The following is a 15511-nucleotide window of genomic DNA, read 5'->3' as shown; positions in this document are numbered from 1 at the left end:
CAAGGTTATGAGCTCACTCTATGTTACAACTAAATCCAGTATTTTGATTTAGAAATATGTTTAAATACTTATTTTTCCATATAATTAAGGAAAAATTGAATGTTTTTTGCAGGTATTCTAAACTCCTTAAAACGTAATTTCTAATAACTCAACCTGCCTCAGTCTGTACCCTGGTCCAGAAGCTTTAACAAAGTCATTCCTGTCCAGGGTCATATAGTTCTCTCTGGTAACGCTATATTTCTAACTAGGGAATACAAAACCTTTACCAGATCTATCCTTGAATACTGCTCACCTGCCTGGAATCCACACTGTATTTCGGACATTAATATATTAGAAAGAGTCCAGAGATATTTTACAAGAAGAGTACTCAACTCCTCTGCTCAAAATAAAATTCCTTATAGCACCAGGCTTGAAATTTTAGGCCTGGATAACCTTGAACTACACCATCTACATTCCAACCTAAATTTAGTACACAAGATTATCTACCTTAACGTCTTACCTTAACGTCTTAATGACTTCTTTAACTTCAACCGCAATAACACAAGGACTATCAATAGATACCAACTAAATGTAATTCGCTCTAATCTTGATTTCAGAAAATACGACTTCAGCAATAGAGTAGTAAATGTCTGGAACATTCTACCTGATCCTGTTGTTAGTTTCTCTAACCCCCATTTACCTTTTACCTTAAACTGTCTACCGTGGACCTTACACGTTTCTTAAGAGGTCCCTAAGGGGGCATGCATAAGCGCACCAGCATGCATACCGTCCCCGTCCTACTGTCCTCATTTATATGTACTCATTTTATGTGTTTATGGCTATGTTTTGCCTATTTACGTCCATTTATTTGTGCCATTTTTTTCATGTGTCCATGTCTATGTCTATATTGATACTTGTTTCTTTGTACTTGTTGACAAACAATTAAATAAATAAATAAATAAATAAATAAATAAATAAATAGTGCTCTCAGAAGAATCAATAGGCATATATTAGTCCCGTCTATTCAGGGATTGAGATCAGCAAATAGTGGTCATGGTTCATTAGCAAATCAGAAACTTTTTTTCAGACAAGAAGACAAAGATTTTAATGAAGACTGATATGTCCTAGCATTACACAGGATCGATTTATTACTGATGTTTATTAACAACCACAATTAACCGCAGAATTTCCATCATATCTTTTTGCAATTGTTAAGCAAATCATTTGGGCATTAAGTGAACCATAAGGTTGTTAAGCAAATCCTTTTTCCTAAATTGATCACATCTGACCACAGGATGGTGAAACCGGTCATAAATAAATAAATGCAGGCCTGTTGTTAAGTATCCAAAATGTGATCAAGTGGTCGCGCATGTGTGTGCACATGCAGGAAGTGATTCAAATCCAGTTCATTCAATAAGATTCCAATAAGATTAATTAGTCAGGGCCTGACATGGCAATTCATTTGTATTGAATTGCAACATCAGACTATATCTTCCTCAACTAACAATGGGTGTGGTGATGAGAATTTAAATCTGTATCCAGAAAAACAAGTGGAGACGCCTGCATTAGATGGGATTATCTTCACTAGTCATATTCACATTCTTTCGTTTTCCTTTCTTTTTCTATTTGAAGAAAATTTTGCTCTCCAGTAATAAAGGGGGACAAAAATGAAACAAAGCTATAGTTTTTAATATATGATCAACCAGAGAAGAATTGTTTGGAATTTTAATTCCAATTTTAATTTTAATTGCTATGAAATTGAAATTTAATTGATATAGAATATAAAATGTATACATAAAAATGGACACCATCTAGTGAGAATGTGAAGGAAAAGAATACATACATACATACACATACACAGTATGATTCACTGACCACCTGAAAATCAATTATGAACAAAGGGAATGTAGTTGCAGTTGTTTTTCCTACACATAATAATGGCAGCATGTCTATGCTGAAGGAGTAGCATAGACATATGAGGGGAACATCTGGCAACTATTATTGGATGATATCACAGAGATGCATTGTAGACAATGAGAATATAAACCTCAGATGGTATAGTAACTTTGATGAATCTCTAAATTTGATCAATAAAATGAATAAAAATTAAGTGGCTTTGAAAGTGAGGAAGATATGGAATATTTAATAAAACAAAGGATATATTGGACTGTAATAATATTTTAAAGCCTATCCAGTTTGCTAATGCATAGACATTTTTGAGTGAGTTTGGAATTGCCACCTTTGATCAACAGTTATTAAGTGTAAAGGAATTTTAGTATATGTTATAGCTAACATTGGCCTTTTCTTCTTAATTCGTGTATTTTAAATGTTTGTTTGCTTTGATTTCAACATTATTTCAATATAACGAAACAATATTAAAAGGGGGAGGCAGAAATATCTAACAGTGAGGATCAAAGAACAGAATCTTGATTTACTGATCATCTTGACCTATCAGTTCACAGAGAGTCACTTGGCATTTTTTTGTAATGATACATTTATTTGCTTCCACCTTTGCTATTGTCATGTGATTTCAATAAGCAAGCTATGGACTTGGGGGTGGGGGGAGTGACCCTGGAAAAAAAAGTGCAGTGGAGGGAGAAGATGGGAAAGTGTTCTTTGTGTTGTAGACACAGCGTTCTCTCTTTCTCTCTCACTTTTTCTCTCTCAATATATTACAGAGTCCCTTTACATAAATCCACCATGCAGTGGCCAGACAGAGATGGCTTTTAATGTTAATATTATAAGAAAATAAATTTACTTTTTAAACCCCTACATCATTTTAATTTTAGTATAATTAAAATCAAGTAATCATACACTTCACGCTGAGCAATGAGCACTAAGGAACTTTGCCTGGAGTTAACTGAGCCATGCTTGAAGGTTAAGAGCTGAGGCAAAAAGGTCAAAAAGGAAATAATCTGAGTCCCTTTCACTGGGTTAAGTGTTTCAAAAAATTCAAAACTGCATTGAATGAATTTACAGTTGAATATTCTGATATTGGTATTCCATTCATGCTGCATCTAATTCATTGGCACACTATCTTACGGCATTTAGCAAAGCAGTAATGATAACTGTTGTGGAATTCTTTTTTTAAAAAAAAAATCTGACTTTCATATTTAAATATAACTAGGATGAAAGGTTTTGGAGAGAAAAACCCATTTATCTTTGCAAGCAAATACCTTAAAATGTATCTATTGCCTTAGAGAGGTAAATAAATAAAATTCTGTTAGAAATTGTCTGCATTTGAAGCAATCCACAAAATGGAAGCAGGTGGCATAGCAGATAGCATATGCAATTTTGTCAAAACTATGAGACTAAAGAAGGATCCTAATGGATGAGAACAGATATTAGCAACATGGTGCTTATGGGCAGCTGCAAATCTCATCTCACTTAACTTTTAAAAAATTATTTTAAAATAAATAAATGGAAAGCTGATTGCAAATCAAAGCGTTAGCTTCAAGATCAATTTATTTCCAATAACATCTGAGATTGTCATATAGGCTACATAGGTGTTCTTGGAAAATAAGTGTGATTAGAGCTGTAGCCCAATTGTTTTCCCTGGGAATTTGCCCATTAGACAGAAAATAATCAGAAATACTAGCAAAAACTATAACTGTAGAGACAGTGGGATTAGATCACCATGTTGCCTTTTGGCTAATCCTTAGATGGGAAATTACCAAGAAATCCCCAAAGTTATAAATTAGATTGCAAGGTGGAATGCCCAAAGAACAAAATAGATTTGTTATTATTATTTCCTTATTATTGCTTTTTTAAAAAAAAACAAAAACCTACACAATTGTATCCCATTGTGGTAGGCATTTTGTGAACGCATTTTCAGCATGTTGTCAAAATTCCAATTTGGGATCAGACACCAAAAATCTGCCCTCCTCTGGTTTAAGCATTGAATAAGTAAAAGGTGAAGCTAAATGAAATAATGACATAACAAACTGCCTTCTATTTGAACCAAATTTGGCTACTTTGATTAGCAGTAGCTCTTCATGTATTTGAAAAAAGTCACATGTTATCCTTTAACTAGTTCTGGGTACAAAGTATATTGTGTGCTTAAACTGTAGACCCTGAAGGATTTTAAGTTAATTAAGTCCAACTGTGTTGCTGGTACTACTTATATTATTAATGAGCAAAATGTTTTGTATAGTTGATTTAACCTAGTGCTGGGAAATGCAGTAAGTTTGTTGCACTTTTTTCTGCCACATATTCTTCATTTAATATAACCATCGAAAACTGTAGACTTTTTACTTAATTGTACACCATTTATAACTATGAGAAAAATGGGAAGTCCCAATCAAGAACACTGTGATTCAGTTGCACATTATAGCACAAGATGTAGTAACCTTCAAAGGACTAAGGCCCTTATATTGGATACATGTATTAGATCATTACAACCAGGGGTAGGGAGGTACCCCAAGGCTAAAAACGTTTCCTAAAAACGAAGAGATAGTAAAAGGATTTCAGAATTCATCTCTGTTAACTGGATCTTGTGAACAAGGCTCATCATTCAATACATATATTATCAAGCGTGGTACAACAACAAGCCTCTTGTATCTGACAACAGAAGACGCAGCCCTAAATGTCCACAGATTATGGTTACCGTATATGTCTTATTTAAGAAATCCAGTATTTCATTGAGCTGTTATTTTTTTCTAAAATTGTTACTCCAATTGTGAAATCTCTATTAGAGAGAAAATAAGATTGCATTAGCCACAGATGTTACAGAACAATATAGAATATGAGGCATTAATACAAATTTAGTTGTCTGCTTGCTTCAGTGATCTTAAGTTACAGGAAGTGAAGACAAGCTGGCATGAACACATCTCCATCTCCATTCTATTTTTTTAGTATGTTGGAAAGCGATGTTCAGTCATGTATTTTAAACTTGTTCTTATATTTCTCTTCTCATGAGTGGAAGCAAAGATAAAGATTTTGTAGAGAGGCAAGCGATGCTGTTCATTAATCAATCCAAAGGTGGTCTAAGTTGCACTTAACTCATTTTCATTGCAATTTGTTCTCTTTGTGTGTTTGTCTGTGTGTTTCTCTTGTAGAGTTCAGCTGACCAAGGCGAGACAAAAAATGTTCAGAGCAGCCAACCTTCAAAAATGATCCCACCCAAACAGCCCTTGTATACAATGTCACCGCAAGCCTCGTCACCTTATCCTGGCTTGGGCTCCTTCTTGTCCCCATCGGATCTGCAGAGTTACCGTGGTCACCCTCACCCCAGCCTCTCCAGGACCCTGAGTTCCAAACCTATGTTGCCCAGTATCAGTGCCTCACCTCCTCCTTCTTTCCAGATTAGCCCCCCTCTCCATCAGCAACTCTCTTTGCATCACCCGCAGAGCTCCATCCTCAACCAGCCCCTCAGCATGCAGCAGGTCCCCCAGCAACCTATTTTGTCTCCTTCTATGGCACTACAGGTACAGCCCCCCATGAATTCTTCACCACCAGGCCAGCAGGTGAGTGGCTGAGTTCTGAAGCGACCGTTCTTAAACAGGTTGTGCATGTGGGTATAGCGATTTAAATCAAAACCAGATTTGAATTATTCAGTGGGATGTTGAAGTAGCCATAAGTCAAATCCCAATTCTCTAGAGCAGTGATGGTTAATCTTTTCGGAACCGAATGCGGAAACTGGAGTGCACATGCACACATGCTCACCTGCATACTCACCAGAGTGCTGGAACCTGGAAGAGAGCAGTTGGCCGGTGCGCATGCATGTGGCGGCCAGCTGCTCTTCTGGGTTCCTGCGTGTACATGCGTGCCAGCACACATGTGCCAGAACCCGAAAGAGCAGCTGGCGATGATGGGCATGCCCACAGAGAGGGCTCTGCGTGCCTTGTGGCACGCATGCCATAGATTCACCATCACGGCTCTAGAGTAAGTGAACTTCAACCTGGAGGTTTGACAATGGATGTTTTCCATCATTGTTCTCTCAAGCTAAATTTGTGTAGAACATCTTTTCTAAATTTTATGATTGCCCTGTTTTGAGGCTACCCTGATCGTTGTAAATAAACAAAATAATGATTTGTTTATTTCCTCCAGGAGCTTCACTGGGATGTAAATTTAGTTGTTATTATGATTTCAGCTTTTCCCAGCTGTATGTCTCCAGATATACTAGGACCACGTTTTTGAAGATGCCAAGTTACCAGCAATCATAGCACATCTGGAGGGTGCAGATTTCAGAAGGCTTGTTTAGGGCAATATCTGAAACAATATTTCACATTAGATCTCTCTCATGTTTTTTCGGAACTACCAAAACATGGCTTCTGCTAAAACCACAATGAAGATTTTTCTTGCCACATCCTCATATAATCAGCTATTTTAATACATTGCAGCAGTGAGAAATGCATTTCATGTGGGAAAAAGACTATGATTGCAAAGAAAAATAATAATAAAGGCAAAAGTATTCTATAGTAAGACAGTAAATGTGAGATGATTTTTTTCCCAGAAAAACAGTTTGTAAAGCTAGAATAAGTGAGAAAGCAAATTGTTTTACATAATAAATAATCTGAAATAAAGGTTCTTGAGTACGTTCACAATTGTTCGAATATCAGCATACTTGGTTCATCTGGGATTTCCCCTTTTAATATTTTCTTGAATTTGTTATATATAAAATCAAATTGTTCTGCTAGTAACTAGGGTTCTAACTTTTCTGTCTTCTGTTCTTGTCTTCTATTCTTAGGATTTTTCACATATTTCATCCGAGTTTCAGAACAGTGTTGGACCACGATCACCTGGTGCATCAAACCCTCCAGGAAATACTGACTGGGACAACGATTATTCCAGCAGAGAGTGTGGGATTAACCACTGCAGGCCAGTAAACAAAATAAAAAACTCTCAAGTTATTTAGAAGGCCTCTAAACTGCATCCATTTACACAATTGGAAATTTATCATTTAAGGTCACAAAAAAAGAATAATCAAGTAAACAAAACACCATATTCGAAAAACATACGTGTTTCCTTTGAACATAAGTACTTTTATTTAGATTTTGCATTTGTAAGAAAGAAACCTATCTTGTTCCCAAAACAATTGCATGAATTTTCAAAGTAAAATGAACTATATTTAATCTAACGGAAATAGAAACTTTAACTTTCTTTTTTTTTTCAATTTTTATTTTTATTCAAAAGATTAATTTTCTTTCTTTTATTAAGAATTTGATTGGTGTACTTAGTAATATGGGCCTCAGTTGACTCATCAGTTAAAGATACTGAGCTTGTCAGCTGACAATCCAAGTTTGAGACCCGAGCACTGTGCAACAGAGCTTCCATTACTTGCCCCAACTTCTGCCCACCTAGCAGTTTGAAAGTATGAAAATGCGAGTAGATAAATAGGTACCATTTTTGGTGGGCAGGTGTTCTGTGCACCTCGGTGTATAGTCACATTGGCCACATGATCTTTGGATATTTGGCTGGCTCCTTTGGCTAAGACATTGAGATGATCACCGCTTCCTAGAATCAGATACAACTCGACATGGGAAACCTTTACCTTATATTATCTAATAATATATAATAAGACATGATGATTTCCCTGATGAAGAGCGAATGGCAGAGCTGACTAACAAGAGGGAACAAATAGAAAGATGGGTTAATTTACAAAAGAAACTCTACCCCTTCTTTACTATCATCTGGCTCCAGCCTTCTCACTTGCCTTGCATCATTATGTACCGTACATTTATATAAGTAATCAGGAGTATTAACTTATCTCCATTTATTATAGCATGACACTAATTCTTTGCAACATCTACTTTAAATCATTTAAGTCATTCCATTGTAGCCATTATAATTTTCAGTGCCATCATAATTTTCAATGTTCTTTTTACTTACCATAGAATCTTGGGGAAAAAAGGATTTTCTAAAGTCAGCAAAACGGAATACAGCATTTAATGCAGTAGCAGGCTTTTCTAGAACACTGGTCAAAGGCTTCAGCAGAAGGAGGACAAAAACTAAAGATGGTGACAGAAGTTATGCTGTTAAAGTCTTGCCCCATTTAATGTGGGCTGCCCCACAAACACAAATGTGGGCAAATCTTTATCTGTTGGAAACTGAAGTAGCGAAGTTATGAAGCTCTCTGGATTTTGCCAGCCTAACGAGGAGCATTTTAGCCCTGAATGATGGAGCAACTTTTTTATGTAGAATCTTCTGAATGTATGTGCTGTGATGATGCTTGATTTTTTAATTTTTTTTTTAAAAAAACAAACATACAAACAAACAAACAATATATTTTTTCTGAATAGAGTATTGACCCAGTCAAAATTTATACTGTTTATAACATAAGTATAATATTTTAGATTCCCATCCTCAATTTCTGCCATTATATTTCTACTTTTTTATTTTTCATCTCTACTTAATATTTAATATATAATCAGTATTACCATCTACCCTAGCCTCCAATCTTAATCTTATTTCATTTCATTATCTTATTTCTCAATTTATCACATATATTTCTCTGAATCACCACATTTGTAAATTATCATCAATTTGTTTTCTCTTATTTCTTTTTTTTCTATTGCAACCCTTTAATTTAAACATAGTCATATAGCTTGATATTTCACCTTTGTCTCTCAATATCATTTTCTAAAGTATACCAATTTATCATTTATTTCCCTATTAATCATTTTACCATTGTACCAAAAACAATATATTCTTCAGATTTGTTTTTCACACTACCTTTTTCATATAAAAACATTATTTTAGTCTCTCAATCATCTTCTTTTTCTTAATTTCTATTAATATCAGTTTCATTTAAATTTCCATATATCACCTCTTCTAAATACATCATAATTCAATTTATTTCCTTTCCTCCTTTCCCTTATTTTTCTCCATTCTACCATTTATATTTCATAATATATTTCATATTACAATCACAAATGTTAATAATTCACTTATTACAGTTCACTTATTACTATAGGTATATATAATATTACCCTTCTTCCTTTCCATTAATTACTCCTTTTAATCATTTTCTCTTGGTCCATCCACCTCTTAAAATTTTCCTCCCTTTATCCCATTCTCTCATTTTCTTTTTTTTCTTTTTACAAGTATTGTGTCTTTTCTTCTGTATCTTTCCTTTGACTTTTAAGTGCTTTACACATCTAGTTTGCCCTAAATTCCCATCTGATCTATTCCCCATTTCACTTCTCACTTTTCTTATTTCCCCACTGTTGATCTCAGTGTAAGCATTTAATTTTTTGTGCCTGATCCTTTCCCCTTTTCTTTTCTCTCTTGCTTCATCCTATCCTCTCTATTTTTGCCACTGTTAATCCCAATGTAATCATTAAAAATATTTTCCTCTAGCCTTTTCCTCTTTCCTTTTCTTGCCTTAGTTTGTTTCTTTTTTTAGGTTGTTTCCTCCTATCCCTTCTCTTTTTTTCATTGTTACTCCCAATGTAATCATTTAATTTTTCATCATCAATGTCTTTATCTTGAGTGCTATTTTCTTGCTTCTCATTCTCAGTCTCTTTATCAGGTTGAATATGTTCCACAGTTCCTCGTTTTCTATCCAGATTGAATGATACACACATCATTTTAACCATCTCAATTAGTTCCTGCCACATTTTGACATTCTGATTTGTTTTTAACTCCAATTTACAGTATTGTTATTGTCGAGATCAAACAGCTTAAACAAAAACAAATCCTCTTTCAAATTTCTCACGGCTCTTGTAGCTCAAGGTCACTGTAATTTTTTCCAAATTTCAAATTGTTCGTTGTAGTACTTTTTTTCCGCCAGAAGATGTCTCTCTCCAATCCACAACTTTCAAATCAACAAAGCCACAAAATATCCAATATATCCAATTTGTGTAATAAATCCACTTGTCAAATGCTTTTCAAATTCCTTCTTTCATTTCTTGATTTTATATATCCCAAATTCCATTTTAAACTCCAATTTCAAATCGACATCCAATTGAAAAATTTCCTTTACTGGGCTTTTCTATTTTAAATTTTTCTTTGTTCTTCCTTCAAAGTTCACAACTTTTAAAATTATATCCAATCTTGTTCAAAAACTATTTTCTTTCGGGTTTCTTTTTCTTTTAGTAATTTTAATATCTCCAAATCCAATTTCCACTCCAAATATCAAGGTCCATTCTGGGCTTTAGTGCTTTAACTTCCGTTTTGTTCTTCTCCCTCATTAAGATTCCCCAACGCCAATTAGCTGCTATTTGCTCACTGGGACTTCTTTTAAAAATTTTAAAAATAGTTCTTTTTTACCTGTGAGTTGGCCAATTGCTCACCTGGTACAAATACTCCATCCAAATAACCACTTCTGCACAAAACTTATTCCGGTTGCCCCAGCTTTATGACCACCGCAATGGCCCCCGCCCCCGGATCAAAGAGTTTCCTCTGACCTTCTGAGGAACTTGCTTGTTCCTCTTGGTCATCCGAGGTGCCTCTCCTTCTTCACCATCCCTACAGGATGGATCCGGTCCAAAGACTCCCGACAGCGGTTTGTCTGCCTGGATTTTCACAGGGCTCATCAGAGCCCACTATTTTCCAGCCAGTCTCGCCATAACACTTCCAGTTCTCTCTGTATTGATGCTTGAGGTCATTCTTTGCAACATAATGTGGCTTCCATTTGCTAGCTTGTTCTCATCAGACTTCCAGTAGCCTAAGGCCTTTAGAAAAATCTCAATTGGGATACCCCATGAATTGTTGTTTTGCTAAGACATTGTTTACTGGAATAATATATGTTTACTGGAATAATATATGTGACTGCTTTTCTTCAGTTAAAGCTACTGCTATGTTTTCAGTGTTTAGTTTAAATATATTACGCTTCTTGCCAATATTCAAGATTCACTGGCTGGATATCTTAATACAATTTTGCAACTTAGGATGTATTTCTTAAACTTTTTATGTAAAAAATTGTAAGCCTGGCTGGGAATGAAGACGATTAAACCATTAAAAAGAGAATTTCAAAAAAATATTGACAAAGAGAAATGTGTGAGATATAAACTCAAACTAATGATCATCTTGATATATGATCATCTTGATCATATAAACTTAAACTAATGATCATCTTGATCATCTTCGATATACAATGGGGTAGAAGAAATTCTTAACAGGTTTTCAAGATTCTATATTCTACTCTACAATAATAATTCCTGGAATCTCTGGTGTATCTGTTTCTTGGTCTAGCCTACCTTGGAGGGCTGATATTTGGATAGAGAACATTCATGAGAGCACTCTGGAATAAATAGTCTGAATTGTATGTTAAGGATATGAAGTAAACCACACATATTGCTGAGTTGTGTGCAGTCAGTTTGTCCAAACAAAAACAGACCACACTAATTCATGTTGGAGACTAGAAGGTGGAGTCAAAATTATATAATCTTCCAAATCATTTGAATAAGTGAAGAAATACCTTTAGGGGGAAAAACATAGGAAATGCACTTAGTTGAAATTCAATTATTCATAATGATATCCATAATGTGTTTGGGAGAGAAGTTTGTAAAATTAATGAAGCTCTAGTACTGTAGCACCATGCCTTTCATGTTCATATTAATTCTGTGCTAAGGATAGGAAGATAGAACATGCTAAGTGCAGACTGTAAAAAGGACAGATAAATGAATTATGAGAGCGCGGATACTGTAGATTGCCAATACCTTTGACAGGTGCTTTAGTATATTTTCATTCCACAACAGAGGGCTGAAATTCATATTGATCTTGGATGTATTCACTTAAGTATGGGCCTGCTATAGGCACATAAAAAAGAGTAGAGCCAACCAAATTTTTAATGGAGAAAGGATATACAGATGAGGTAACCTTTTATCTCTTACCTCTCTGTAGTTACTTTTCTCTCTATAGTCTACTTCCAGCATATCCAACAAGATATGTTGGTGGTGAAATATTTAGTATCACCAACATGTACAATACTGTATGTGCTTTATTCTATCTAAAACACAAGATTATAGCCCGCTTTGTATGTGATTAAGGCATACCTGTCATGAAACTGTACAATAGTTAGGTTTGACACTGATTCTCACTCTGATCAGTCTTTTTCTTAGTTTCCAATGGGGCAAAATTGTTCATTTATTATGAAATGCAATGCAAGGCATATTTTCACCTGTAAAATTGTGAATGGGTTGAAGGAGTGGGGTTAGATAACTTGGAAGTTGCACAATTTTATTAGCTGAAATTCTTCCATGAAGCTCTTAGATGGGGGAACCAGTTATGGGTTTTAATTTGGTAGGGCTTTTCAGGATTTAGCTGATTTTGCAGAAATCTTAACTAACATTTAGAATTAGATTAGTATTTGCATCGTGTGTGTGTGTGTGTGTGTTTGAATGTGAAAATAGATTTCAGAAGTCTTATTTGCAGTAGTGTATTTCTATGAGCCTGTATTGTAAAGCAAATCTATATCTATTAGCATTCAGCAAGCATAAAATATATTCAGATTAACATGGTGGAGGCATTTATCACCCTTTTTTTTTTTACTAAGGAATAATCAGAATTAGTCTTTGTCCTAGTCAAGATTTCTAAGAAGGCAGAACTTTTTGCTGCTACAACCTGTGGAAGTTGACAGAAGGAAGAAAATGGTTGCCAGAAAATGGTTGCTCTTAGGAATGACAGGCAAACTGAGATAACACTGCAAAGTGTACCAAACAGGCATGGGGAAAGAGGGGCAGTGATTAACAGATTCTTCATTGTAACTTTTCATAATTGTCACTAAGAGGAACAAACAGCACAATGCTGCAAATAAGGAAGCCAATTTTGGTCTGAACTAATACAACTGTATTTTCCAAATCATTCTGTTCTACATTGGTCAGGTCAGGTACTATCTTGAGTACTGCAGTCCAAGGCTGAGCACCATGCTTTAGAAAGGATTTGCACTGAATAGAGGCAAAGGGGAGGGAGGCGTATCTGATCAAGATAGAACACCACTCCTACAAAAGTGGCAGAGGAAGGTAGCCTTGAAAATTGAGGGAGGATACGATAACGTGTGCCAGATAGAGTGGAAAGCAGAACTTAAGACCTGTTCTTACCGTCCGAGGATGTAGAAAACAGAATAATGATTTCAGATTAAGGCAGCATCTAACTGAGTATTAGGATTGGAAGAGCAATTCAAAAGTAGAGCATATTTCCAAAGGTGGTGGTCATCTTAACTGGATGTATTCCAGCAAATTTTGGAGTGCTTTAACACACATTTCCACACTGAGCAGGGAACTAAATGCTGTGGCCTAAATGGCCCCTTATATTACTAAACTGTATCACCTTCACCACATGAGTAGGAAGTATAGCAGTCCATCAGAGTCTCAGGTTTAGAATGGATTTAGAAATATAATGACCATATTAATTTTTCCCTAAAGTTGCAGCACAATGTCAATCTTAGTTAAGTAAGACAAAAGTGAATTATTTAGATAGATTATGCAACATAATGCAATATAGTATTATTGCAGATTATGCAGCATAATGCAATATAGTAGCTAAAAGTGCACATCCACAGTTTGCATATGACCATTAGCTGGGTCCAGTGATGTCAGCTGTAAGAATAGTTACTGCCAGACCCTAGAGGATGAAAACAACATTTTATTATGGATGGAATGTAAGACTTGACCATTTCAAGTCATTCCATTTAGTTCTGTATTGACTATCTGATTGACAGCAACTCTCCACGTTTACAGATTCCCCCCACTCTGTAAATGCCAAGAATTCATCCTGGAACCTTATGCATGTAAGCTATGTACCCTAGCACTGATCTGGTATCTTTGGGCTGTCATTTCTGAGGATTAACACCCAAAGAATGATGCACTACCTAGAATTGTATTTCCAGTTAGTTGGTATGTAAAGGCCTGTTGTGAAACAAATCAAAGATAACAAAGTCTGGTTAACAGTTTGCAAAGGGATGGCAATACATCAGGCATGCCACTTGTGTGATCTGGCTGGCCTAACAGGCTTCTAAACAAAACAGCTGCAAATGCTTTGATATCTGGAGTGCCAGTGGGCATTGGAACAGAAGCCATATCCTCCACTGTCCTGCTATTGCTCCAAAGGTGAAGGCTGACTGTTATTTGGGTAGCCAGTCATGCAAGTTCATTCCCAGCCATAGCCCGTGCCCAGCTTTGATTGACAATGGAACTATAATTGGTCTTATCTCTGTGGTAATGAGCAGCATCAGTGCTGTAATGTCTGAATAGCACACAGGGCTTGGATGCTTTTTGATTTCGGTGCTCCCAGCTGAGCACCGAAGCACTTCGGTGCTTCCAGATAGGCTAATGAACTAGTCCTACCTGTAAGCAGTTGTTGTTCCTTATGAGATTGTCCCTATAGTGCCCTTGCCTTATATTTAGGGGCAGTACAATAAGCTATGCAGAGCTCACACTTGCTTATTATCAGGATCTATATTTGTGAGTTATAATTAAATAATTCAGATATGGGTGAATTTCAAACAGAGACAGACAAGTTGTTGATTTTTAATTTCCCTACTGTCTTTCACAATGTGGACCTCATAATGCAGAGCTACAACACATGGGTACTGCTAGTCTCATGGTTGCTATGCTGTTTTTTTTAGCAGCCTGTCACAATCTCACATCCCCTCTTTCTTCTTTTCTTCTTACAGCATGCTGCCAAGGGACAAGTCACTCTACCTCACTTAAGCCCTGACATCTCCATTCTGCAAAGGTGAAAAGGAAGGACACTTAAGTGAGTCTGTGACACAGGCTACCCAGGTGGGCATCAAGCAAGTCACATGGAAAAGAGAGCATGGCTTCATATCTTGATTCTGAGAGCAGCCTGTCCTTTGTTTTTTGTTTTTTTCTATCTATCTTTTCTTCCTCCTTCCTTCCTTCCTTTCTCTTTCTTCTCAGAAGTCTACTGTATGTGGAAGCCAACCATGCATAGATCATAAAAGAGCAAAATTTACAAAGGTTCACCCCATCCCGCACGCAACTTTCTTGCTTGCTACCTAGCTAAGGACCATTTTCCTAGCGAACTGCTTTTTAGATTCAGCACAGACTATGGCACAGCACTCAACGGCATTAGGCTTGGCTCAGCTGGAGGAGACGCTCTTTTGATGACTTGCTAAAAGGCACTAAACTTTGTGCAAGACAAACGTGAAGTCTGTGTGAATATTGTACATGCAAAAGGCCTTGAATGTCTGGCAAAGAATTAAAATTCAAAATAAAAATAAAACTATTGTTTGGAAGATGGGTGGACAGAATAGCTGGGAAGCAAAAGTGCAAATATGAGAAGGAAACAATGTGAAAAAAAGACCATGAAAAATATAATTTGTTGGATAGTTGTAAGTAGCTTACTTAAATGTTTTAGAAGTGTGCTAAAGACATCTTTAAAATTCTTTTGTGGAAGAAATAGTAGTTTACTTTATAGTAAAAGCATTTTATATTAATTGTAGCACATTTTTTTAGTTATACATAGAATGGAGATGTGTATAAAAAACAAATGAAAAAAAAAAACCCTGCCAAACTCGTTTCTATTATTTGTACAGCAAGAAATGGACAATTTATATCCATGTTATATGGCATTATTATATTTTTTTCAGCCATATGTCCATCTATTTAAAATTGCTGACAAGGAT

General features: G+C 35.8%; 1 protein-coding gene across 11 annotated transcripts in view; it reads left to right on the top strand.

Annotated features, from left to right (window-relative positions):
• Positions 1-15118, top strand: part of TOX2 (TOX high mobility group box family member 2) — a 261657-nt gene extending 246539 nt beyond the window's left edge. For all 11 annotated transcript variants that reach the window (XM_087889233.1, XM_034414059.3, XM_034414055.3 and 8 more), the window contains 3 exons: positions 5037-5444; positions 6668-6798; positions 14537-15118. In XM_087889233.1, the coding sequence (XP_087745359.1) occupies positions 5037-5444; positions 6668-6798; positions 14537-14573 (576 nt within the window). In that variant the 3' untranslated portion in view covers positions 14574-15118. The remainder of the gene's footprint in view (positions 1-5036; positions 5445-6667; positions 6799-14536) is intronic.
• Positions 15119-15511: the final 393 nt, after the last annotated feature.

The sequence above is a fragment of the Pantherophis guttatus genome, chromosome 3 (assembly GCF_059756535.1).
Source record: "Pantherophis guttatus breed Tessera chromosome 3, ASM5975653v1, whole genome shotgun sequence".
Taxonomy (NCBI): Eukaryota; Metazoa; Chordata; class Lepidosauria; order Squamata; family Colubridae; genus Pantherophis; species Pantherophis guttatus.
The sequence above is the reverse complement of the archived record's forward strand: the minus strand, read 5'-3'. Positions and strand labels throughout refer to the sequence as shown.